Source organism: Loxodonta africana, chromosome 12, assembly GCF_030014295.1.
Source record: "Loxodonta africana isolate mLoxAfr1 chromosome 12, mLoxAfr1.hap2, whole genome shotgun sequence".
NCBI lineage: Eukaryota > Metazoa > Chordata > Mammalia > Proboscidea > Elephantidae > Loxodonta > Loxodonta africana.
Genome location: NC_087353.1, coordinates 90,101,630 through 90,126,320, shown reverse-complemented (window position 1 = coordinate 90,126,320; position 24,691 = coordinate 90,101,630). Strand labels below are relative to the sequence as shown.

Sequence of the window (24,691 nt, the reverse complement as noted above, 5' to 3'; positions counted from 1 at the left end):
ACATGGAGAGGAGGGAGGATGGTGTTGGGGAGCCCTCCTCCCGGAGCTGGGCTGCAGGGATGCAGACAAGCTTGCAGTGGGTGGACCTGCTGATCCTGGGCTCTGTGCTGGCTGGCTGGGTGATTTTGGACACCACCTTCCCGTTAGACCTCATCCAGAGAATGAAGGTAAATCCCTCTGCACAGGGTGCTGTGAGGAGCCCTCGTTACCAGACAGGGGAGTGTTTGGTTAAAAAGATCCCACCGGGCGGGCGTGGCAGGATTGTCACTGGGGCAGCCTGGACCCCGCGCCTGCCTCCTCCTTGCATGGCCCCTCCCTGGCCAGGCCCTCCTGGTGTGGGGGTGGGGGTGTCCAGGCTTGTCTTGGCTTCAGCAACTGATTGTTCTCTTCAGACTCCCCCGGTGATGCCAAATCCACAGGGCCTGAGATTCTGCCCCCAAACCCGTCAGACCAGTTGTTTGGGAGGAGGGGGCACCCGGGAGTAGCCTCCCTGAGCCCAGCACAGACGGTGGAGTCGCTGGGCTGCTGACGCTGTAGACAGCTCCTAGGACGGACAGATGGTGCAACACTTGGCCTGGCGATGGGGTTCAGGGGGACAGTTTCCGTTGTTGACATCACTATTGCTGCTGCTGCTGACTGGTCTCCGTTCTGGGACGTGCCTGGGTGAGTGAGATGGGAGCCTAGGCAGGAGGCCCATTTGTGTCCGGCTTCAGGAGGACAGACCCACCTCCTGTGGTTGCCTCCCAAGCCCCTCACTGTCTGGGAGCTGGAGGAGTCAGACCACCAAAATAGGTCCTCAAGACCGGGGAGCAAGTAGTGCTGTCTCCCTCACTTTGGGGCCCTTATCTCCGTGCACCCTGAGTCCCCACCCCAATTCTCACCATATGTGCTCCCCTTCTTCCCCCATCCTTCCCCTGAGGAGAGGTTTAAACGAGCCTGACAAGGAGAGAGGAAAGCATTTAGGACTTCCATAGGGCTCAGGCCTCCCAGCCCATGCCCACCCCTCACCCAAAGGCAGCTCTCTGACTTGGGTCTGGAGGCGTGGTTCACTCCCCACCTCTTAAACTCTTAAACCAGTGCCTCCTCCCCGATCTGCTGCTCCACTCCTTTTTCTTCATTAAGCAAACATGAAGCGCCTACTGTATGCCAAGTGCACCGGGCCTCTGAGATAGGACTAGGAGTGCTGAGAAAGGAGGAATCAAGTCTGCTCTCCCCACCCCTAAAGGGTCTAGCACGGACCCAGTTGTTTGTTTAGAATTGAGTTGAATTAAATGGAATTCAATAGGAATTGCCCTGAGCTAAACTGAAAGGACAGGTTCTGGAGACTTACATAAAAGCCCACCTCACATTTTGCTCTTCCCCAGTATTTGGGGCTGGGGAGAGGAGGGGCTGCTCTGTCTTTGGGGGTGCAGGCAGGAGTTAGGGGTTTTGAACTCTCTGGCAGCAAGGTGGATACAGGCCACATTGCCAATCCTGTGTCTCCACTGGCATCTGGGCTGAGACTGCTTGTCCTGCCACCCTCCTCCCATGCTTCCTCAGGTGAGGCTGTGAGGGGTGAGGCGGGGACAAGGTCCTGAGGGGAAGTTGCCTTGGGGCCAGCGTGGGAGATGGCAGAGAACTGGATGGGAAGGAGGGGGTGTTCTATACTCTGAGCCAGCCTCTGGCTTCAGAGCCCATGTCGCATACTGGGGTCTAGGTGGGGACCTGTCTGTGTTACTCCCCCCCCCTTCTGCCCAAGCCATTCCTCTTGGCATGCAAACCAATGTGGGTGACATTGGAAGGACTTGAGAGATGGGTAAACTGAGGCCTAGAGAGTCATAGCCCAAGGTCACTGGGTGGATCAGGACCACAGTCTGGCTGAGGGCTCAGGCTCACCCCAACCTGAGACTCACCCCAAAAAGGCCAAAGACACCTACTCTAGGAGAACTGTGCCTGCAGCTGAGGAGAGAGGCCTCCTGTGACTTTCCTGGCCACGCTTATCTGGGTCCGTCACCTAGGAAACCTAGGAGGGGCAAGAATAAAGGTGGGGTTGGCTAAGCCTCTCTCCTGACCTCCCACAGAGCCCATCCCTGGTAGGATCCCAAAGAAGCGGCAAGGAGCTGGACTCTGGTCGTCCACACCTGCCCTTGGGGCATAGAATTGCCAGGGAGGCTTCATTATGAATGCCTGAGTGGGTCTCCCAGGGACGATCCCTAACTCCTCCCTCAAACTGGGGCTCCCAAGACAGACCCATGTCTCCCCACTCAGACTTCGGCACCCAAGGCAGGACGGTGTCCTCCTCCCTCCTCCCCCCACCCCACCCCCGCCAGACTGGGACTCTCAGGGTGAGGCAGTGCCTCCCCCCTCAGACTGGGACTCCGAGGGCAGGATGGTGCCTCCTCCCTCAGACTGGGCTGGAGGAGGCCTGCCCTGTTCAGCCTCTTCTCTTTGCCCTCCCTCTCTCACTCGCCCCAGAACTCATCAGCTATGTGCCCCGGCTCTCAAACGCCACCCTGGCAGGGAAGCTCACACAGTCCACCTTCACGCTGCAGCAGCCTCGGGGTCGGTTCAGTCACCCAAAATCTCTGACTTTGATGCCATCTGGCTGGTGGTGGCCCACAGCAATGGTGGGTATGCTGGGGTGGGCCTTAATTCTCCCTCTGTGACTTGGGCAGGCAGGTCTGGGACCAGCAGCAGCGGTGTGTGAGGGTGGGGGTGCTGCAAGGGTAGCTGTCTGGCCTGGTGGGATGGGGGTGGAGTCCTGCCTGCTTGGCCCCCACCATCTGACCTGCAGTGCCACCCTCAGCCACCCAGAGCTTCATTGCCCCACAGAGGGTGAAGGATTCTCCTGCCCCTGCTGACTTGCCCCTGAAGGGCTACTACCTCACACTGAGGGCCAGTCGGGCGCTCTACCCGGGCGACCAGGCTGGTAACCAGCTCCAAGTCCTCCGAGTGGGCAATGACACCCGCTGCTCCCTAACCACAAAGGGCTGCAACCACCCCCTGCCAGGCCCGGGCCCCTACCGGTAAGTGCCTCCACCCGGCCCCTGGTTGGGGTATGGGTGTACCCCCTGCTGCCCAAACCTAAGCCTGGAAAGCTCCTAGGTGGGCCACTGGGTCCTATGTTCCCTGCTCTAGTTCTGCAAACAGAAGATGGGGCAGTGAATAGAGCCAGGGCCTCAGCAAACTCTCTATGTTTCTTGAGCAGAGGGCCTCCTCCTCTCAAGCCACTGCCTCTGTGGTGGGTCTGAACCACGCAGGTGGTGTCTCCCCACCCAGACTGGGCATTCCCTGTTCTCCCCATAAGTGTTTGATTCACTGATATCTAATCCAGCACCCACATGCACTTCCCAAATGAGGACACTGACCCAGAGGATGAAGGATACATCTGAGTTCACACAGCTGGCAAATGTCACAGTTGGGATTTGGACTGCTTCTGTTGGGATCTTAGTCCCTGCTCTGTGCCCCAACTCCTGGTGCTCTCCCCAGGGCCTGGGAGTCAAGAGGACTTAATGACAGGCTTTCAGGTCCTGTGGAGTTCCCCCACCTTCAGTGCTGGGTCTCCGGTTCAGGGTGAAGTTCCTGGTGCTGAGTGATGACAGGGGGCTGGTGGCTGAGACAGAGTGGTCCGGTGAGACCCACCTGCAGCGAGGTATTGGCCCGATGAGCAGCTCAAACACTGGGAGCTGGAGGCCTAGGGCCTGGGGGGCTCCTGAGGACTGGGAGTGAGCTGAGGGGAAGGCCAGCCCCCCATCAGAGCCCCCAATGCCATCCTGCTATCTGCAGGTGCCCCTCCCCCGGCCTGGGGGCCCCTTCTCAGGTCAAACAAAATCTCTTTTCCTCACCACCCAGCCTCCCTGCCTGTGTGGTCCCCCCAGCCGAGGTACTCCAGGCTTCCCCAGGGCCACAGACCGCGGGCACTGTGGTCATCATCACCTTCCTGTCAGTCCTGCTGGTCGTGCTCCTCACCGCCCTCCTGGCCCTGCTCATCTACATCTGGTGAGTGGACAGGCTGAGAATCCTGCACCACCTAGAGCCCCTTCTCCCCGCTCCTGGCTTTCTCCAGCAGCTGCCCTGGCCCAGGCCCTGTCAGCTTAATTCCCCCTTGCTGCCTTTGCTGGAGGGGTTTTCCCTGAAGGTCAAGCAGAGGTAACCGTGTATGGTCCACAATGTTCCAGAACCTCTGGGCTCTGAGCTAGAGGCCTCATCCTCCCTGCTGAGAAACCTGCAGGACAGGGTGGGGGCTCATGTGAATTAACCCCTCACTTGCCTGTCCATCAATGCCCCCTGCCTGGCCATTGAGTTCACACTTTCTGAATAGGCACCACTCGCCCCCTGGTGGCAATGGATGAAATTGCAACTGGGGGGCGGAAGACCCTTCCCCAAGTGGGGGACCCCACAAGTGGAGGTGAATAGTTTCAGGCCAAGGACTGAGCTTTGCCTCAAGACTTCAGAGAGTGCCCAGGTGCTGGGCCTTGGTGGAGAGCGGTGTCCAGGAGGCTTCGAAGAGGAAAGGGGGAACCTGGCCTCTGAAGTATAGGTAGAGGGGAAAGGGAGCAGGAGGGTTAGAGGCAGCCAGGTAGTGGAGCCAGGAGGCCTTGATGCCCAGCTGAGGAACTAGGTGGAGGAAGCCAGTGGTGGGTTTTGATCAGAAGGGACAGGCAGGGGATCCCTGGGTATTTGGGGAGAAGAGGGGAGAGTATAGGGGCTGGGCGATGACAGGGGTAGAGAAGGGGAACTGAATTACAGACTAGAAAGAAAGGCCTGGCAATCTACTTCTAAAAACCAGCCAGTGAAAACCCTACGGAGCACAACAGTCTGGCACAGGACCAGGCAGCATTTTGTTTCATTGTGCATGGGGTCGCCATGAGTAGTGGGCGAACTCGATGGTAGTTACCCACAACAACAACAGAGAAATAGTCATAGCCTGGTTCCCTTTGGTTAATATGACCCGGGCAGTGGCGCCTCAGCTTACTCTAGACAATGGGTCAGAGCTCTAGGCTGTGGCTATGGGCCCTCCACCAGGCTCTTTATTCACAATTTTCTCTCTCTTCCGCCTTTCAAGCTTCAACACCTGCAGGAGCAAAACCATTTCAGGCCCCAAGCAGACAGTGTGCATGAGAAGATGCAACACTCATCACATGTCCAGCCCTCCAGCTGTGGGGGACCCCTGAGGGGCTCTTGGGGGCCCCCATCTGCTCCTCAGACTTGTTCCTAGTCCAGGCTACAGAGCCTGGGGTGGGAGACGCCCTGCAACATCACAGGCCTTGGAGAGAAGTTTTTTAAATGAGGATGGGGGAAGGGTGGCCTGAGCTCCAAAGCCTGGGCCAGTCCCAGTGGGAAGTAAATGTCCCCAACACCTCAACACCTCCCCATGTGTCTGTGGTGTCCTACGCCCAGGCAGTCTGGGGGAGGTTCTGGGCGGGGGTGGGGAGAAGGTTGGATACGGGACCAGAGGTGAGGGTCGTAGGCCCACTGAGGTACCTGGGGCTCCATGGCCCTATCTATAAAATGAGGATAAGCGCACAGCACCACTGGGCCACAGCAAGGCTAAAACAAGGAGGCGCCCCGTAAACTGTGAAGACTGCACATGTGTGAGAGGTGCCCACCCTTTCCTGCCCACCAGCCCTACTCTTACCCAAGAGGCTATGGGGCTGCCCCCTCCCCCAGCACCTACCTATGGCCTGTGTCTCCAGCTCACCTCCCCTCCTGGCTGCAGGACTCAGAGCTGTCAATCCGCCCATCCCCAGGTTCCTCCCTGGAGGGCACAAGAGGGGCCGCTTCTAAACATCACCCACCACTCCTGTCACATTTCTGGGTGGGGCCCACCCAGGCTGGGGCTTGGGGACAGGAAGTGTGTGTGAAGTCCAGCTCCTAAGAGAAGCTTGAGCTCTGCCCAGAGCTGACTGCAGCCCCCAAATCATTCGGAGTACCCAGCACTCATCATCAACAGCCCTGATGGAGCTGAGCCCTCGAGGGGCTGGGATGACCAAGACCAGGTTCTGCCCTGAAGATGTTCACCGCTCTGTGTGTGGCGGAGAGCGACACACCATGTGCGAGGGATGGGTGGGTCACTGGCCTGCCTGAGGCTCCAGAGGGGGCTTCCTGGGGAGGTATGGCCCTGAAGAAGCAGGGTGGTGGATGCCCAGGTGAGCACAGGAAGGGAGCCCAGGTCACAGGAACAGAGGGTGCAAAGACGTGGGAGCATTTAGAGGCTCGCAGAAACCCCGGTGGCAGTGGTTAAGTGCTATAGGCTGCTAACTGCCAGGTGCTCCTTGGAAATCCTAGGGGGCAGTTCTACTCTGTCCTATAGGGTTGCTATGAGTCAGAATCGACTGGAAGGCAGTGATTAGGCAGGTTGGAGGCTCTAGAGCAGAGGGAGGGAGGTAAGGGATGGAGGAGAGTTCCGGAGGGGCCTGCCACATGGAGGTACCTCGCCCTCTGGGGTCAGGGGGTCAGGAAAGGAGGGTGCTGGCTGGGTTCCCAGGTCCCTCTCTCTGGGAGTTACCAACGTCCCTAATTAGTTTATTAGCCGAGCGTACACATCCTGCTTCTGCTGTGGAGGAAATGCTCACGTGATCATGGGGAGCCAGGCTGTGGGGAGGTGGGGAGCACATTGAGACCCCAAGCCTTGGCCTCTCCACAGCCTCTTCTGAGCAGCCACGAGCTCTGACCCTGGGGCTGGACAGCCGTAGACAGGTCTCTTAACCTCTCTGAGCCTCAGTTTCCCCTTATGTAAACAGTGAAGATTGACCTGCCCTCTGCCAACCTTTATCAATGCCCTGTATGGGTCAGTGGACTGGCAGGAAACAGATGGCTGCCATCTCACAGGGCAATTGAGAAGAGTTTACAAAGGTGTGGGCAGGATCAGAGGAGACAACAAGAGAGAGTGGCCAGGGACCAGCACCAGTGGGGAGCCGTAAGCTTTCGTGACCGAAAGGCTGACAGCAGAGAGTGGTGTTTCCAGAAGGAGGGAACGGTAGCCTAGGTGAGGGTCAGCTCCCAGCAGGAGCCAGGGCTGCAGGTAGGGGGTGCCAACACTGCCACACTGCGGCCTGCAGGGAGGGAGGGGTTAAATACCCCAGCCTCTCCTGCCTTCTGGTCTCAGGCCAAATCTGACCGGAAGCAAAAGTACATGGGTCTGGGAGATGCCACCCATGAGGCCAGACTTCTGAGCTCAGAGCAGGGCAGACAGAGGCCCAGAGCAGAACTGGAGGGCCCAGGCCATTTCGTGTCGAACTGGTGAAACCAGACCCTTCCTCCCTCCAGACTGAGGAGAGGGGCAGACAGATGACCACAAAGTTCTGTCCCAGACAGTGGATTCCCTGAGGCTGGGATGGAGCTTCAGAGGGGGCCTTGAGGGGTTGACCTCTGAGCCTCAGCAGACAGGGAATTTGCCAGCTGAAGAAGGTGGGGCCCCCAAATAACCCTCCTTGCCTCTTCCTTGAGGACACCTCCTCCCTAAAGCCCCCCCTGGGTGGAGCCTGCCCTCATGCTTCAGGGTTGGGAGGCTGTGAATGTGAGGGTCCTTTTTGTTCCCCCCTCCCAGCCCCTTCTCCCGCAAGCAGTTGCCCATCTTCTGGGCCTGCGACTTGACCATGGAAGACCATGACCTCCTGCTCACAGGCCCGCACCCTCTCAGCCTGTCTCATCCCTCCTGGGCACTCATCCCTTCTAGCCAGCTCCCTGTGTTCACTAATGACACCCTCCCCCAACCACCATGCCTCCCCTCAGCTGCCTGTCATGTTTCCTGTACCCCTGGCTGTTTCTGAACAGGCGCCCAGGAAGCTCCTCATTCCAAACACACAACACCCCTCCCCCCAACCCCTCCAGCCAAACCTCCAGCTGCCTGCAGCCTCGCTCCTCCTGGTCCCCTGGTGCTCCGGCACCCAGGATGAGTGCTGAGAACAGACCCAGACCACACGCTCTCCCTGACCCCCAGGTCCCCATGGGGATATGCACTACCTTCCACAGACCTGTGACAGACACATCTTGGCCACAAAAACTTAAACCACCTGCTTGGGACCTTCCCAGTGTGGACCTTAGAACCCAACTCCAGATTGCATGAGTGGGTGGGATTCTCCCTGTATTCATTCCTAGGGCTGCCATACAAACTACCATGAGCCATGTGGCCTAAGACAACACAAATTTTTTCCCTCACAGTTCTGAAGGCCAGAGGTCTGAAATCAAGCTGTTGGCAGCGCCATGCTCCCTCTGAAGGCTCAAAGGGAGAATTCTTCCTTGCCTCTTTGGGCTTTCAGAGGCTTCTAGCATTCTTTGCCTTGTGGCTTCATCCCTCCAGTCTCTGCCTCTACCTTCGCATGACCTCTTTCTCTCTGTGTGTCCTCCTCTCTCGTATAAGGACATCAGTCATTGGATTTAGGGCCCACCCAAAACCGAGGATTATTTCATCTGGAGAGTCTTAACTAATTACATCTGTAAAGATCCTATTTCTAAATAAGGTCACACTCTGAGGTTCTGGGTGGACACGAATTTGGAGGGAGGGGAGAACACTATTCAACCCATCTCATTCTCAAGCCTGACTCCCCCGTGGAAAACCTCAGCCTAGGCTGGCTTCTCTGGGCTCTCCTGGGGTCTGGGAGTCCAGGACTGGCTGGAGGGAAAGGCCTGAGCCAGGGCTTCTGGCCCTAGAATAATCTTTGACCATTTCCTATGGAGCTGAGACGAAGCTCCTATCCAGCTCTGGTCCTTGAGTCCCTTGGCCCTTCCTTATTCTGTCATTCCTCCCTCACTCATTCATTCATTCCCTTACTCAGCAGGCAGTCCCTGACTTCAGCCAACCAGGCCGGGCACTAGGGCTGGATGTAGTCCTTGCAGCAAGGCTGTCCCCACCTCAGTGAGGGGTAGACATGCACACAACAAAGAGAGCCCTCATGGGAGGCAGAGGCATACCCTGCTGGCAGATGAGACACACCTAAAGAAGGGGCATGAGGTGTGGACCGTGAATGATGGGCAAGTGGCCAACAGACAGAGGCCATGGGGGCATCCCAGGGCCACCACAGAGCCTGGCAGGCTCCTGGCACACCCACAGGGTAGTGAGGCTGGTGGGGTGACACTGGCTCCCTCCCACTGACCACAAGGTGTGGCCAAACCAACCTACTCAGCACTCTAACTCCCCAGGGACAAACCTGGGGAAAACAGACTTGAGAACAAGGAAGCTGAGCCACGAAATAAGCCCTGTGTCAGCCTGAAAAGGAAGAAGTGGATGAGGGCAGGGACCTGGTGCATCTCCTGATGCCTCTGTCTGTCTGTCTGACTCTTTCTCTCCTCTCTTCCCTTCTGGCCTCTCTGCCTGTTTCTCAATCCATCTTTTGTCTCTATTTTTTTTTTTTAATTGTGCTTTAAGTCAAAGTTTACAATTCAAGTCAGTTTCTCATACAAAACATTATACACTCATTGTTATGTGTCTGTTTGTAACTCTGACAAGCCAAGGGAACTCATTTTGCTTCCTCGGGGGAAGCTGTGTGAACCGGCCCAGCGATGGGCACCACCGTTTTCTAATAAACACAGATAAAACCAGAGCACTGGCATCTGTTCCAGGTTTGGGCCCAGGAGGACAAAGGGGCAAAAATGGAGGAGATAAGAGAAGGCGGAAAGGAAGGAGGCGGGGAGAAAGAAAACATGTGTCAGAGACAGGGACAGAAGAGGCCACCCTGTAGCCACTCCCTGCTGGCCTTGCCCCCAGCCTCACTATTTCCATGCTTTGGCCCCTCCTACCGTCACCCAGGCAGTCCCCTGTCATTGTCTCCCATCATCGTCATGTCCATCTCCCTTCCCATTGTGAGCCTTTCCTCTGAGTCACTGTCACTTCTGTGTTTAGCTGTGGCCTGAGCTGACTGTTGTGCAAAGTTAAGTAACTCCCTTTCCCTCCTCCCAATAAGGGGGTATTTGCACCCCCCGTTTGGCAGGACAGTGAGGCTCTCCGGGGAACCCTGGCTCACACAGCAGGGTCTGGAGGTCCAGGGAAGTGGAAGCCAGCCAGGCAGCGGTGGTTATGAGGCCAGGGAGAGAAACGAGTGAGCTCCTCTAGGACTCTGCGGTGCAGGGTGATTCTGGGTCTGACCTCATCAGACTAAGCTTCCTGGGGACATTTCCACCTCAGGGACAGAGATGCAGCCAGTGTGACCTGAGAGAAGTGGCTCTCTGGGGTCCCAGCCACCCTACTTTGGGCCCCCTCTGAGAGATGACAGCGTAGGCCAAGGGGTGGCCTCCTCCTCCCACCCAGGACCCACATTGAGCCCCAGGCTATTCCCGTGACACCCTGGGGACTTGCAGGAATGCCCTACTTCACGTTGCCCCAGGTGCCTACTTGCTGGACAGGGTCTGAGCTGCCTAGAGTGTGCCCTGAGGTTCCTGTGCCCTCAGGATGGCAGCTCTGGGCTCACACACGGTCCTTGTTACCCTCCTGCTGCTGTCTCACCCCCTTTGCCTGGAACCCAAATCCTCCCTGTCCGTCAAAACCACTCAAATGTTGCCATCCCTTGTCCCCACCCACCACCGTTCCGTGGTAGGTAATCTCTCCTCCTCTGAATCCGCAGAACGCCAAGGATACCTTCCACTGCACACAGAGTGGACGTTCCATCCATCCCTGGTGGAAGCAGAGAAGTGGGAGACGCAGACCCCCTGTGTCAGCCAACCCTGGTCACTTCAACCCAGCTACACACAGAAGTGACAGTGACTCAGAGGAGAGGCTCACAGTGGGAAGGTGGGATGGACATGACAATGATCAGAGCTAACCCTTGCACGGCACTTCCTATATGCCCAGAACTGGCCTGAGCAATTCACATACAGAACCAGTTGCTGTCACGTCAACTCTGACTCATGGTGACCCCATGTGTGTCAGAGTAGATCTGTGCTCCATCGAGTTTTCAATGGTTGATTTTCAGAAGTAGATCTCCAGGCCTTTCTTCCAAGGCACCTCTGGGTGAATTTGAACCTCCAAGCTTTGGGTTAGCAGCCGAGTGTGTTCATCATTTACAACACACAGTGACTCATTCCTTTGCCTCAAGGAGTCCTGCTAATCCTTGGGTCAGTCCCATGGCTAGTTTCATATTACAGATGAAGAAATGGAGGCCTGATATGGTAAATGCCAAGAGAACGGGAAACACAGGGACCGGCTCCCAGCTGGGGTGTGGCAGTAAGGGGGGGGTCCCTGGGGTGAGCAGGCTGGGAAGGAGAAAAGACCCAGAAGGAGCAAAGGCCCAGAAATGTGGATGACATTGAGGAACCAGTGTCTCAACCTGGCTCGAGCCTTGGGTGAGTGGATGAAAGGGGCTGGGGGGCTGAACTGTGTCCCAAGGGCAGTGGCGGAGATTTTGGGAGGGGGAGTCTTAGAGCACATTTGGGTTTTGCAAAGTGGAGTGGAAGAACTAGTGTGGGAGGGCCAGAGAGAGGCAGTCTGGAGACCTGAACCAGCTGAGGTAAGGCTGGAGGGGAGGGGGTTGTGAGGCCCTTCCTGGGGGCAGGGATTCCCAGTTCTCCCACTCCTCTGCTATGCGACCCTGCAGAGGCTCCCAGGGCTGGAGCTAGTGGAGAGCCTCCTCCCAGGACAACACCCTTGGTGTCTGATCTGGGCAGCAGCCCTAAGTGACCTCCTCACCTCCCCCACTTCCATCCCCAGCTTCCTCAGTGGAAGGATGAGGCAGGGTGTTTCCATTCCCTTTCTGGGAGGTTTAGAAGGTTAATGAGGGCAAAGCACGCAACTCCATTCAGGGGAATGAACTTCTGGGAGGAGAGAAACCTTGGGCCTAGGCTGAAGGCAAAGGGCAGGGTGGCCAATGGCTCCTTTGGTCACAGAGCCTATCTACCTGCTGCCCCAGGCCCATGGCTTGGCCCCACTGACCAGCCATTGGCCCTCAGAGGAGCCTGAGTGAATACCAGAGGCATTGAACAGAGACCCGTTATCTCCCCACTGTGGCCAGCTCCAGCCTGGGCTATGTGGGAGGTGGGCTCTCAGGGCCTAGGACGGTGCAGCAGCCTGCCTGTGGCCACAGCAAGAAACAGGCAAAGAACTCTGCCCTCGAGGAGCTGACATTGCCAGAGCTGTCCCCTACGCAGGCATGCCTGGTCTCTCCTCCACTGCCCACACTGGTATCACGACCATCCCTTGCCCAGGGGCTGGCCGGAAAGCTGTGGGGCAGGAAGAGACTGTGTGGGGTCCATCGGGGAAGGATGCTGACAGCCACACAGAGGGTCTCAGGCTGAGCAGAGGCAGAGATGCTAGGAGGTACGGGGTGGGGGGGTCCTACTAGGTTCAGCTAGGGGACATCCAGAGGCCAGGGTCCCAGTTACCCACAGTGCACCAGGAGCTGTGGAAGCAGAGGAGGTGGCAGCTGCTGAGGGGAGCGCTGCCCAGAGGGGCTGTCTGAGCCAGGACGATAAGGGTGTGCCGGAGTGAAGCGCTCTGGGCAGGCTTTAGGCTGACAACCACCGACTCCATCCCACCCCTGCCGCCCCTCACCCCGTGTCTCCATTCTTCCCGCCAACATTCCTGGTTCCTGTCAGCTGAGCCGGAGCCCTGTCCCTGGCTGGTGGGGAGGCCGTGGCGCCAGAAACCAGACAGGTTTATGTCCTGGCTGTAGCTACACTGGCCCTGTCCCAAGTCCCACACTCTCGAACATACACATCCTTCTCCCCGAAGACCCAGGAGAGGCCCAGCCAGGCCTGTGAGTACTGGTCCTGCACAGGGTCCCAGTTCCAAGTGTCTCCTCAGAATCATGGCTGTCTCCAGAGCCCTGGGCCACATCTCTGCTCAGGAGTGTCCCCCTAGCCCTTTCTGGCTCCTTCACACCCACTTCCCAGCCCCAGGCCTTTTCCAAGCCCAGCCAAGGTACGGCCTCTTCCAGGAAGCCCACCCAGAGCATCATCACCCACAATGGGAAGAATGTGTACTTGGATACTCCCAGAGGGCATGGCAGAGTTTTTTTTTTTTATGGCATATGAGTTATACTTGCAATTAAAACTGGCAATGCACAATGTAAAGATGAATGGTAACATGTGTGCTAATAATTTAACATTTTAACTTTACTCGTCATGATTAGGTCCCATTGAGTCAGTTCCGACTTGTAGCAACCCTATGGACAAGAGAATGAAACGCTGCCAGGTCCTGGCCCCATCCTCACAATCCTTGCTATAACTGAGTCCCTTGTTGCAGCCGCTGTGTCAATCCATCTTCTTGAGGGTTTTCCTCTTTTTCACTGACCCTCCACTTTACCAAACATGATGTCCTTCTCTAGGGAATGGTCCTTCCTTATAACATGCCCAAAGTACACGAGATGAAGTCTCACCACCCTCGCTTCTAAGCAGCATTCTGGCTGTCCTTCAAAGACACACTTGTTTGTTCTTCTGGCAGTCCATTGTATATTCAATATTCTTCACCAACATCATAATTCAAAAGCATCAATCCTTCTGTCTTGTTTATTGTCCAGCTTTCGCATGCATACAAGACAATTGAAAACAACACGGCTTGGGTCAGGTGCACTTTAGTTCTCAAGGTGACGTCTTTGCTCTTTAACACTGTAAAGAGGTCGTTTGCAGAAGATTTGCCCAATGCAATATGTTGTTTTTTTTTTTGTGCTTTAAGTGAAAGTTTACAAGTCAAGTCAGTCTCTCATACAAAAATTTATATACACCTTGCTGTATACTCCTAGTTGCTCTCCCCCTAATGAGACAGCACACTCCTTCCTTCCACTCTCTATTTTCGTGTTCATTCAGCCAGCTTCTGACTCCCTCTGCGTAGTACAGATTTTGACCCACAACTCTAGATTCTCAGCCTTCACCTGGCAGGCAGTACCCGGGACTCCTGGTTCTTCATTTGCCTTGCCATGTCACAGTTTCTCACTTTGGGAGGGGCAGAGCTTTGCCTACAGGGGATTGGGCTGAAGGGGTTAAATGGCTACAGCTCTGGGGAGGGCCCAGAGGAAGACACAGTTAGGCCTCAGGATCTAAGACCACGTGCATAATTTCTCTTTACAGTAGGGCTGAGTGTCCACCAGGCCCCATGCCTACAGGTACCCAAGGGGCACCTGCCACCAGCCCTGAGCCCGCTTCTGCCTACTTCAGCCCCTGAGACCATGCTCAACCACTTCAGGGATGTCTGGAGGAACCTGCAGCCTGAATCCCCCACAGCCAATCCCTGGGGAGAACTGGGGGGACATTCTGCTTCCCTCCTCCCTTACCTGGGGCTGAAGCTGGGGCAATCCTGTCTGCCTCTGTATTTCTCTTCTGACTTCTTGTCTCTCTCCGGCTCTGTTTTCCTCCATCTGTTTCCCTCTCTGTGTCTATCTTTATCTCTGAGCTGGTGGATAGAATTCCTGTCTTCCCAGGATGGGAAACCCTGGTGGCATAATGGTTAAGAGTTTAGCTACTAACCAAAAGGTCGGCAGTTTAAATCCACCAGGCACTCATTGGAAACTGAATGAGGCAGTTCTACTCTGTCCTATAGGGTTGCTATGAGTCAGAATCTACTCAACAGCAATGGGTTTGTTTTTCCAGGAGGGTTGGGTGCTGTGCTAAGAGTGAGTGACCTTGTAAAAGTGACTTTGCCACTGCTGGTCTATAAAGTGGGCATAAACTTGCATTTCATCACTAGGTTGCTGGTGAGGACCAGGGAGTTGAGGGATGGCCTGCACATAGTAGGGACTCAGTACATGCTTTCCCCATCCATCAAATGGGATGATAATTACGGCCCCTGAAGTGCTCACCACAGGAAAGTACCCTCTGAGGTCTGCTGGCTAAGTTGCTCATCAGTAGAGGTCAGCTGAGAGGAGTCCCGGTGACATCAAGACCTACTGCATACGCTCTATTCACAGCCACTCAATAGGATGCAGCCATCATCATCATGCTTGGCAGAGTACAGGGTCAGCGCAAAAGAGGAAGACCCTCAACAAGGTGGATTGACACAGCGGCTGCAACAATGAGCTCAAGCATAACAACGATTGTAAGGATGGCACAGGACCGGGCAGTGTTTCGTTCTGTTGTGCATAGGGTCACTATGAGTCAGAACCGACTAGACAGCACCTAACAACAACAACAACAACAACAACAAAATCATCGCCCCACTTTACAGATTAGGCAAATAAGGCCCAGAGGGGTTGAGTAACTTGTTCACCATCACACAGCAGGCTCTCCCATAGTAGTGGAGCCAGAATTTGAACTTGGTAGTCTGGCTCCAGAGCCCATGCTCCTAACCATGGGCCTCCTACTTTAATACTCTATGTCCAAGATGAAATGGGTAAGGATGTCGAGACTGCCAGAATAGGGGGCAGGTGGAGCTGGAGATAGTGCCCCTCTTGGCCTGCCCCCTCCTGCCCACTCATCACTGTTGAGTCCAGACTTCTCAGCACACTGCTGTCACTCGACCCAGAGCGTGCCAGGGCTTCCTGTGGTCCTGAGTTAGTCCAGACTCTGGCATTCAGCATTTAAAGGTCCACGGCTGGGCCCCCTGACCTTGGTGTGGGGGCCCCCCTTGCCACCCTTGGTGTCTGCCAGCCCAGCTTCCTTCTCATTCCCTGCTCCTTCCTTTTATGCGCTTTTCTACGATGTTCCCTGTTCCTCCTTCACTCCCACCCTCCTCCCAGAAGTCCTTTCTGCCTCTCCTCTCTTTCCTGCAGGGATTGAGCCCAGGGCCAGCCCTCTGGGGCTCCAGGGGTCCTAAGACCTGGGCTGAGACTTGGCACTGGCAGGGTAGGCAGCGGGCCATTGGTGGAGTCTAACGGGGAGGAGGGAAGGGTGGGGCAAGAAAGGCTTTCCTCTTTGGCTGGGCCAGTTTTCTCCAGGAGGCCCCACGGGCATGGAACCTCGGGCCTGAGGGGGGAGAATACATTGGCTCCAAAATATGAAAATTGCAATATAAAAAAAAGCAAATGTTTACTTAAATGTCTTCAAAGTGCAACATGATGTCCGCTTCAGCCATTGTTAAATTTAGTATCTCAAAGCACGTTAGTGCATATGAAAACAATTTGTAGGTCACATTTTCTCACTTGGGAAGAATCCCTAAGATTCCCAGGAAGGCATAATGATGTTTGCAGAGGAAGCACACAGCCAGCAGTAAATCAAATGAGCTCTTTGTACTCAAATAAGTCCAAAAGCTAAGTTATGCAATCTTTTTTCAAATATTTTTACAGCCAAAAAAAGCCCCACCATATAAGGCTGGAAACCCTGGCGGCGTAGTGGTTAAGTGCTATGGCTGCTAATCAAAGTGTTGGCAGTTTGAATCAGCCAGGCGCTCCTTGGAAACTCTATGGGACAGTTCTACTCTGTCTTAAAGGGTCGCTATGAGTCGGAATCGACTCAACGGCACTGGAGTTTCTGGGTCATGTAACGTTGGGGAATGGGTGCATTTTGAAATTTTTATTGGGATGTGGAGTGGAGCCCCCAGCTGATGCAGATCCCAAAATAGCCACTGCCCCCCTCCCCCTGCCCCATGATGGGCAAAACAAGCACTGCCCATGCTCGGGAGCTCCTGAGGCAGAACAACGACCAAAAAACCAAAACCACAGTCAGGTCGATTAAAAAGCATTCTTTTTTTGTTTTGTTTTTGGAAATTTGAATGACTGTATTTTGTTTTATTTTATTATCGTATTTTAGATGAAGGTTTACAGAGCAAATTAGGTTCTCGTTAAACAAGTAGCACACATATTGTTTTGTGACATTGGTTGCCACCCCCATGACATGTCAACACTTTCCCCTTCTCGACCTTGGGTTCCCCGCATTACCAGCTTTCTTGTCCCCTTCTGCCTTCTCGTGTCCTTGGCCCTAGGCTGGTGTGCCCATTTAGTCTCATTTTACTTTATGGGCCTGTCAAATCTTTGGCTGAAGGATGGACCTCAGGGGTGTCTTCAGTACTGAGTTAAAAGGGAGTTCGGGGTTTCTCTTGTCTCTGTCAGACCAGTAAGTGTGATCTTTTTAGTGCGTGTGTGAGTTCGAATTTTGTTCTACATTTTTCTCCAGCTCTGTCTGGGGATCCTCTATTGTGATCCTTGTCAGAGCAGTTGGTAGTAGTAGCTAGGCACCAGGCACCATCTAGTTGTGCTGGACTCAGTCTGGTGGAGGCTATGGTACTTGTGGTCCATTAGTCCTTTGGACTAATCTTTCCGTCATGTTTTTGGTTTTCTTCATTCTCTCTTGCTCCAGACCGGGTGAGACCAGTGGAGTATCTTAGATGGCTGCTTGTGAAGCTTTTAAGATCCCAGATGCTACTCACCAAAATAGGATGTAGAACACTTTTTTTTTATTAACTATGATATGCCAATTGATCTAGATGTTCCCAGAGACCATGGTCCCCAGCCCTCAGCCCAGCAATTCCGTCCCTCAGGTAGTTTGGATGTGTCTATGGAGCTTCCATGACCTTGCCTTAGTCAAGTTGTGCTAGCTTCCCCAGTATTGTGTACTGTCTTACCCTTCACCAAAGTTATCACTTATCTATTGTCTATTTAGTGTTTTTCCCTCCCCACTCCTCCCTCCCCTCATAATCATCAAAGATTGTTTCTTTCTGTGTGTAAACCTTTCCATGAGTTTTTGTAACAGTGGTCTCACACAATACTTGTCCTTTTGTGATTGACTTATTTCACTCAGCATAATACCCTCCAGATTCATTCATGTTGTGAGATATTTTGCAGATTCATCATTGTCCTTTATCATTACGTAGTATTCCATTGTGTGTATGTACCAGTTTGTTTATCCATTCTTCTGTTGATGGACACCTAGGTTGTTTCCATCTTTTTGTTCTTGTGAATAATGCTGCAGTGAACATGGGTATGCATATGTCTATTTGTGTGATGGATCTTATTTCTCTAGGATATATTCCTAGGAGTGGGAATGCTGAATCATATGGGATTTCTATTTCTAGCTTTTTAAGGAAGTGCCATATCATTTTCCAAAATGGTTGTACCATTTTGCATTCTCACCAGCAGTACATAAGAGTTCCAATCTCCCCACAGCCTCCCCAACGTTTGTTATTTTGTGTTTTTTTGATTCGTGCCAGTAATGTTGGGGTGAGATGGTATCTCACTGTGGTTTTGATTTGCATTCCTGTAATGGCTTGTAATCTCGAGCATTTCCTCAGATGTCTGTTAGCCAACTGAATGCCTTCTTTGGTGAAGTGTCTGTTCATATCCTTTGCCCATTTTTAATGGGATTACTTGTCTTCTTTTTCTTGTAGAGGTGTTGGATTTTCTTATAGATTTTAGAGGTTAGACCTCTGTCAGATCTGTCATAGCCAAAATTTTTTTCCTAGTCTTGTTCTCTTTTTACTCTTTTGGTGAAGCCTTTTGATATGCATAAGTAGTTAATTTTTAGAAGATCCCAGTTATCTAGCCTAGCTTCTGGTATTTGTGCATTGTCAGTTATGGTTTGTATCCTGGTTATGCCATACATGAGGGCCTCTAGCTTTGACCTTATTTTTTCTTCTATAATTTTTATTTGTTTTGGTTTTATATTTAGGACTTTGATCCATTTTGAATTCGTTTTTATGTATGATGTGAGGTATGGGCCCTGTTTCATTTTTTTGCAGATAGACTTCCAGTTTTGCTAGCACCGTTTGTTAAAAAGACCGCCTTGTCCCCATTTGATGGATTTGGGTCTTTGTCGAAGATCAGGGGACCACAGGTGGATGGATTTATATCCGGGTTCTCATTTCTGTTCTACTGGTCAATGTGTCTGTCGTTTTATAAGTACCAGCCTGTTTTGACTACCGTAGCTTATGGTAGGCTCTGAGGTGAGGTTGTGCGAGTCCTCCTACTTCATTCTCCTTCTTCAGTAGTGTTTTACTTATCGGAGGCTTCTTTCCTTTCCATATAAAATTAACAATTAGTTTTTCCATCTCTTTAAAGAATGCAGTTGGTATTTGGACCAGGATTGCATTGTATTTGTAGATGAGCATTCTTTACTTTTCTATCATTCAATTTAATTTCAAGTGACCCCTCATTCCACAGGCAACAGAAACTTCATCACAGTTAATTCAGCATCAGACCTCCACCCTAGGGTGGCCCCTAAGGTGATGCCCTTGCCCACCATTCTTTCCCCGTTCCCTCTGGAGGCTGGGTGGGGTTCGTTGTCCTGCTGGCCCTCCCAGGGCTCTACTGGGGTTCAAAGATCCACTGTTGCAACTCAAACACTTTTTCTTTCAACATGATTGATCTGCTGTGATTTTCCAAAGCATACATTGAAACTCAAAATACACCTGTCCTGTGGCCAGGCGGCACTTTGACTTCCATGAGCCTGAGCACTTGTGACTTGTGGGAGCTCCTTTCTTGATAAAAAAAATTAAAAAATGAAAATTAAAGTTTATATTTTCAACTGCTTTGGTATATAGACAAATATAATCCAGGCAGAATTCATTATAATATATAATTATTACTATTAAGTTAATTTTTCTTCTGATTCTAAAAGAAATTCAAATTAAAACATTTTCATGGGTTCCTAAAAGAATCATGTGGCCAGGGACATGCCATCCAGCTGCCAAATGGGTCAGGGACACAGGGGGTTGTTGGGGCTGGGGACAGACGTATATGCTAACGCTTCAAAATGTCAACCCATTGTATTTCCAAAACCCAAGACCACAGCCTTCAGTATGGACTGCACCTCAACATAAAGAAAACAAAAATCCTCACTACTGGACCAATAAGCAACACCATAATAAACAGAAAATATTGAAATTGTCAAGGATTTAATTATACTTGGATCCACAATCCATGTCCGTGGAAGCAGCAGTCAAGAAATCAAATGGTGGATTGCATTGGGCAAATCTGCTGCAAAAGATTTCTTTAAAGAGTTCCAAAGCAAAGATGTCACTTGGAGGACTAAGGTATGCCTGATCCAAACCATGGTATTTTCTACTGTCTCCTATACATGCAAGAGCTGGACAATGAATAATGAAGACTGAAGAGAATTGATGCCTTTGAATTATGGTGTTGGAGAAGAATACTGAATATACCATGGACTGCCAGGAGAACGAACAAATCTGTCTTGGAAGAACTACAGCCAGAATGCTCCTTAGAAGCGAGGATGGCGAGACTTTGTCTCAAGTACTTTCGACATATTATTAGGAGGGACCAGTCCCTAAGGGAGGACATCATGATTGGTAAAGTAGAGGGTCAGAGAAAAAGGGGAAGACCCTCAACATAACAATGACTGTGAGAATGGTGCAGGACCAGGCAGTGTTTCATTCTGTTATATGTGAGTGGGAACCAACTTGATGGCACCTAACCACACGTCCGCCCATGTCACTCCTCTGCTCCAAAACTTTCATGGGGAAAAGCCCAAGCCCAAGGTGGCAATGGGGGACAGCGGCGGTCAAGTGTCCGGTTTCAGCCACCTTAGGGCTCATCAAGAGTGTAGTGAACATTGTCACTTTTCGCCTCCCAGCATTCAAAGCCTTTCATTGACCGCTTCTCCAGTCTCATGTGCCATAACCTTCCTACACCTCCCTCTTGGATGTTTCCAGAATGCCCAGCCTTTATCATGCCTGCAAGCCTTTGCTCATGGTGCTCCCTCTCCTGGGAGCTTTGCCTTCCCACCTTGACCACATCATGCTCCCCTCTGCATCCTACCAAACCCAGCTCAAATGGCACTTCCTCTCTGAAGACCCCTGAGCCTCTCCCTCCTCTGTATTCCCCATTCATTTTTTCTCCAGAAGTACTTCTACAGCCACCTCTTCCTGTCAACTGTGAACCCCTTGAGGGCAGGGACAATGGCTGGTTTTTCTTTGGATCCCCAATGTCAGCCCAGGGCTTGGCCCCTGGCAGATACTCCATGAACACTGACTAAATAAGCAGATGGCTGAGTGAGTGAATGAATGAATGAATGAATGACTGGAGGAGGTAGGAAATGAGGGCAGTAGTCTGCTCAGCAATGGGGTCTTCCCTGCTTCCCTCACAGTGGGCAGGCCTGGCCGAAATGGAGGAGCCAAGGCTGAGCCTCCTCCCTGCCCTACCCTCTGATTCACCCGCTCCGCAGAGACCAGTTTTAGGAATGTGCTGAAAGCTTGGCCGGCCTCCCTGGCTGAGTGGACGATGTTCTCCCAGGAGTCCCCGGGCTCAGGGCTGTGCTCCCTGGCTGCAGAGTGAGGGAAGGGACAGTGCAGAGGGAACAGCCTCCAGTGTCAGCTGGGAGCTGGGGGACAGGCGCAGAATGGCAGGCCCCCAGTGCACAGCCTAAGACCCACCAGGCAGCCCCAGGCCTGGAGCCTCCCACCTTCCTTCTGAAGTGGAGTGTGCTGTGGATACCAGGCGACATGTCAGGTAAACCTCAGGCAAAGGGGGTAATAGCACCTGCTGCACAGGCTGTCATGAGGATCAAGAGAGGGAACGTTGTGGGTGCCCAGAGTCCAGGCTGGCATCTGGTGGGTGCTAAGAGGAAGTCATCTGGGTGCAATATGGAAAAATTCAAGACCCTGCCCTTGGATTCCTGGAACCACCTGAAAAAGCCAAGCCCAGGATGGGGGTGGGGGAGGTGGCAGCAAGCGACAGTGCTGTAAAGGATCAGATCTCAGCCACCTTTAAACTCGTTATGAGTGCAGTGAACATTGTCACTTTTGGCTGGTTAGCATCTGAACCATTCCTTGGTCCAGGGACCTCCGCCTTTATCCCTCCACCCTGCCTTCTGAGGTACAGCTCCTCCCAGCACAGATGCTGAAAATGCCCATCACTGGCTTTCCCAGCCTGCCTTGCCGTGGGACCAGATGTTCTTGTGAGAGGCGCAAGCGTGCAGCATCATAGCGGTGGCCCGTGTCCTGTGTCACTGTGGAATGAGAGCCTGGGGCCAGTGCTGGCAGAGGTGGTCTCTGCACCAAGCCCCTTCTGGACTGCGATTTAGGGTGCTGTTCCTGCTGTGTATAGCCTCTGGGCCTGGTTCTCTGCACCACCCTCGGGAGTTTAAATGAGTCCCATCTTGTTTCTGTTGCTTAGAACAAAAAAACCATGAGAGTGTGGCCCGCCGAAACAAGGGAGGTGTGGGTGGCATCATTAAGAGTCTAGTGCCTAGAAGAAGGAAGGGGTCAGTCTGTTTGTGCCTACTCTGCACAGCACAGGGCACAAGAATGAGGCCCAGCACCAATCTGGAGTCCACACTCTAGGAGGGCCAGCAAGGCAGTGAGGCTACCTAGGGGATAGTGACATCAGTGTGGGGCCTAGACACCATGGTGGAGAGGAGGCTGGGCTTGGAGCAGAGCAGGTGGAAGACTCTGGAGGAGGAATGTGTCAGAGTGTTCTGGGGAGAATATTCAGGGGTTAGGCCCCAAGGGCCAGTCTGTAGGTTTGGCAGGGAGGGGATCCAGGCCTTGCTCACAGCTGGAATAGTTTGAACATGGACAGAGCTGCCTTTGGAGGAGGGGAACTTCCGAAGACTGGAAGTGAACAAGCAGGAGGCCTGAAGTGGACTAAAAAAACCCAGGTGGGGAAGGTCCCTCCAGCCTGAGACTTCTGGTTCAGCCTTGGGCTGTGCCTCTCCAGGTTAAAGGGGTCGGTCTGCACAACACCCTAACTCTGGACCTGGCAGAAGGCCTCCCTGTCTACCACCCGCACATCAGGCCTCAGGAGCAGCCCATGGTGGGGGGAGTGCACCCCAGCCCTACCCAGAAGCCAACAAAGCTTCTGCCCACCCGCCAAGTGGCCTAGGGAGGATGCTGAGGCAGATGGGGGCAAATCTCAGTAACCAAGGATGGCTAGCAATGACCCTGAGAAACTACCTAAAACAATAGCCCTCAGTACCCTGAGAAACCATAATTTTCCCTCTGATCACATTGACAGAGATCAAGAAATGGATAACGTGTGTGCTGGTGAGGACGTGGGAGAGTTGTCACTCTCTTGTTTGTTGGTGGCAGTTCCATCAGAACAGCTGCTGCGGCAGGAACTTTGGCAAATCCTACAGCAGTCCCGCACGCACATGTCTCCTGGCCCGGCAATTCCACTTCTAGGAATTCATCCTTGGCTACATTTGCTCACGTGCAAAATGGTGTGTGAGCCAGGATGTTGGCAGCAGCATTGTTGGTGAGAACAAATAACAGGAACAAGCTGCCCATCACTAACAGGGAACTGGCCAAAGAGAATAAGGATACTTTCTGTATATAGATATCCACAGTTCTCTGTGGTAAAATAAGAAAACTGTAAGTATGAGCAGTAAGCTATTATTTGTGTAAAAAAGAAAAAGAAAATGCATATGTGCTTATGTGTTATAGGCAGAGACTCTGAAAGAATGCACAAGGAGCTGGGAAGAGCGGATTCTTCAGGGAATTTATATGGCTGCGAGAGAAGAGAAAGAGACTTTTCATTGTAAAGCCCCTCCATAGCTTTTGAATTTGGTAATGTGTGCATGTATACTATAAATAACAAAATAGAAAAGGAGAACAAAATGTAGGGAAAAGAGCTGGAGACTTACTTTCCGTGGTGAACTCTTCAATATCTTTTGAATTTGCTAAAGTGTATGTGTAGACAGGAAACCCTGGTGGCATAGTGGTTAAGTGCTACGGCTGTTAACCAAGAGGTCCGCAGTTCGAATCCACCAGGCGCTCCTTGGAAACTCTATGGGGCAGTTCTACTCTGTCCTGTATGGTCACTATGAGTAGGAATCGACTTGACAGCACTGCGTTTGGTTTTGGTTTTGGTATGTGTATACAAAATAGGAAAAGAAAACAAGATGTAGCTGAAACCAAAACCATGCCAGGACTCAACACACACACAGTATCTCCTAGGTATCTTTGGCAGATGTTACTGCTTCCTCTTAGCAGGTGATGAAATGAAACCAGCTCAGAGAAGTTCAGGCAGTGGCCCAGGGTCACCCAGCAAGGGTGTGGCAGAGCTGAGTTGGAACCCAAGTCTGTAGTCACACTTGCCGCAATGGTGCCCTGAGAAGCCAGCTGCCCAGGGCCAGTCGCCACCGTGCCAGCCACAGAACTAGAACCACGAAGGTGGGCAATTCTAGACACTCAGCTCGGGACACTGAGTTTGGGGCAAGGATGGTGACCCAGTAGAAAGACCCGTGGTCATGGAGTACCAGCTGGGTGACCTGCTGACTTCCAACTGATGACTCCCCCTCTGTGGACCTAAGCGACTCATCTGTGTAATGGGAACGCGGGTTCCCACTGCGTAGGGTGTAGGACACGTAAATGAGGTATAACCCCGCCTGGTGTGTTCTGTATAAAATCCAGGTGTCAGCAGGTGCTTAAAACATCTGGGCTGTCCTGGCTCTCCCCAGCCTACTTCTGGGCCGAGGCGGCTCTAACACAAACACTGCGTGCTAAGTGTGTCCAATTGTTCATTCATTCATCATACATTCAGGAAGAGTCCCCACGCGTCACACTCCGAGGCCAGGCTGCCGGTCCGGTGGGCAGTGCCTCCTCCTCCCGCCCTCCAGCCTGCACGCCCCCTGCACTTGCCCACCCCCCTGGGCTCCTTGGTACGCCCACTCGGACACCGCCCACCCGCCCACGTCGGTGCCGCAGAGCTGCTGGGAGCTGGTCGTCTCCACCCGCCTCGAGGGGCATCCACCCCGAGGCACAGCACTCCCCGCGCCTCAGCGCAGGCCCCGCCCCGCCCCTGTCCCCAAGCAGCCAATGAGAGCCGCAGCCCGGGCCTTCCCCGCCCACCCCGGAAAGCCCGGCCGCTGATTGGCCTGCCGGGGCGTAGTGTCCCCGCACGTGGGACGGGGGAGGGTGTAAATGAAGTGGGAGCGAGGCCACCCCCCGCGCTCCCTCCCC

At 53.1% G+C, this 24,691-nt stretch overlaps 1 protein-coding gene and 1 long non-coding RNA gene across 2 annotated transcripts; both read left to right on the top strand.

Annotated features, from left to right (window-relative positions):
- The first annotated feature begins 467 nt into the window (after positions 1-467).
- LOC100672065 (uroplakin-3b-like protein 1) lies at positions 468-7,877 on the top strand. The gene is given in 8 exon segments (XM_023555867.2): positions 468-663; positions 2,446-2,553; positions 2,556-2,606; positions 2,786-3,005; positions 3,552-3,631; positions 3,858-3,978; positions 7,529-7,605; positions 7,756-7,877. Coding segments are annotated over 8 exon segments (885 nt in total). The 5' UTR covers positions 468-557.
- A 3,108-nt stretch (positions 7,878-10,985) lies between these two features.
- On the top strand, positions 10,986-23,358 carry LOC104846478 (uncharacterized). Its single transcript, XR_775911.3, has 2 exons — positions 10,986-11,256; positions 22,746-23,358. It is a non-coding gene; the product is annotated as an uncharacterized LOC104846478 (long non-coding RNA).
- Positions 23,359-24,691: the final 1,333 nt, after the last annotated feature.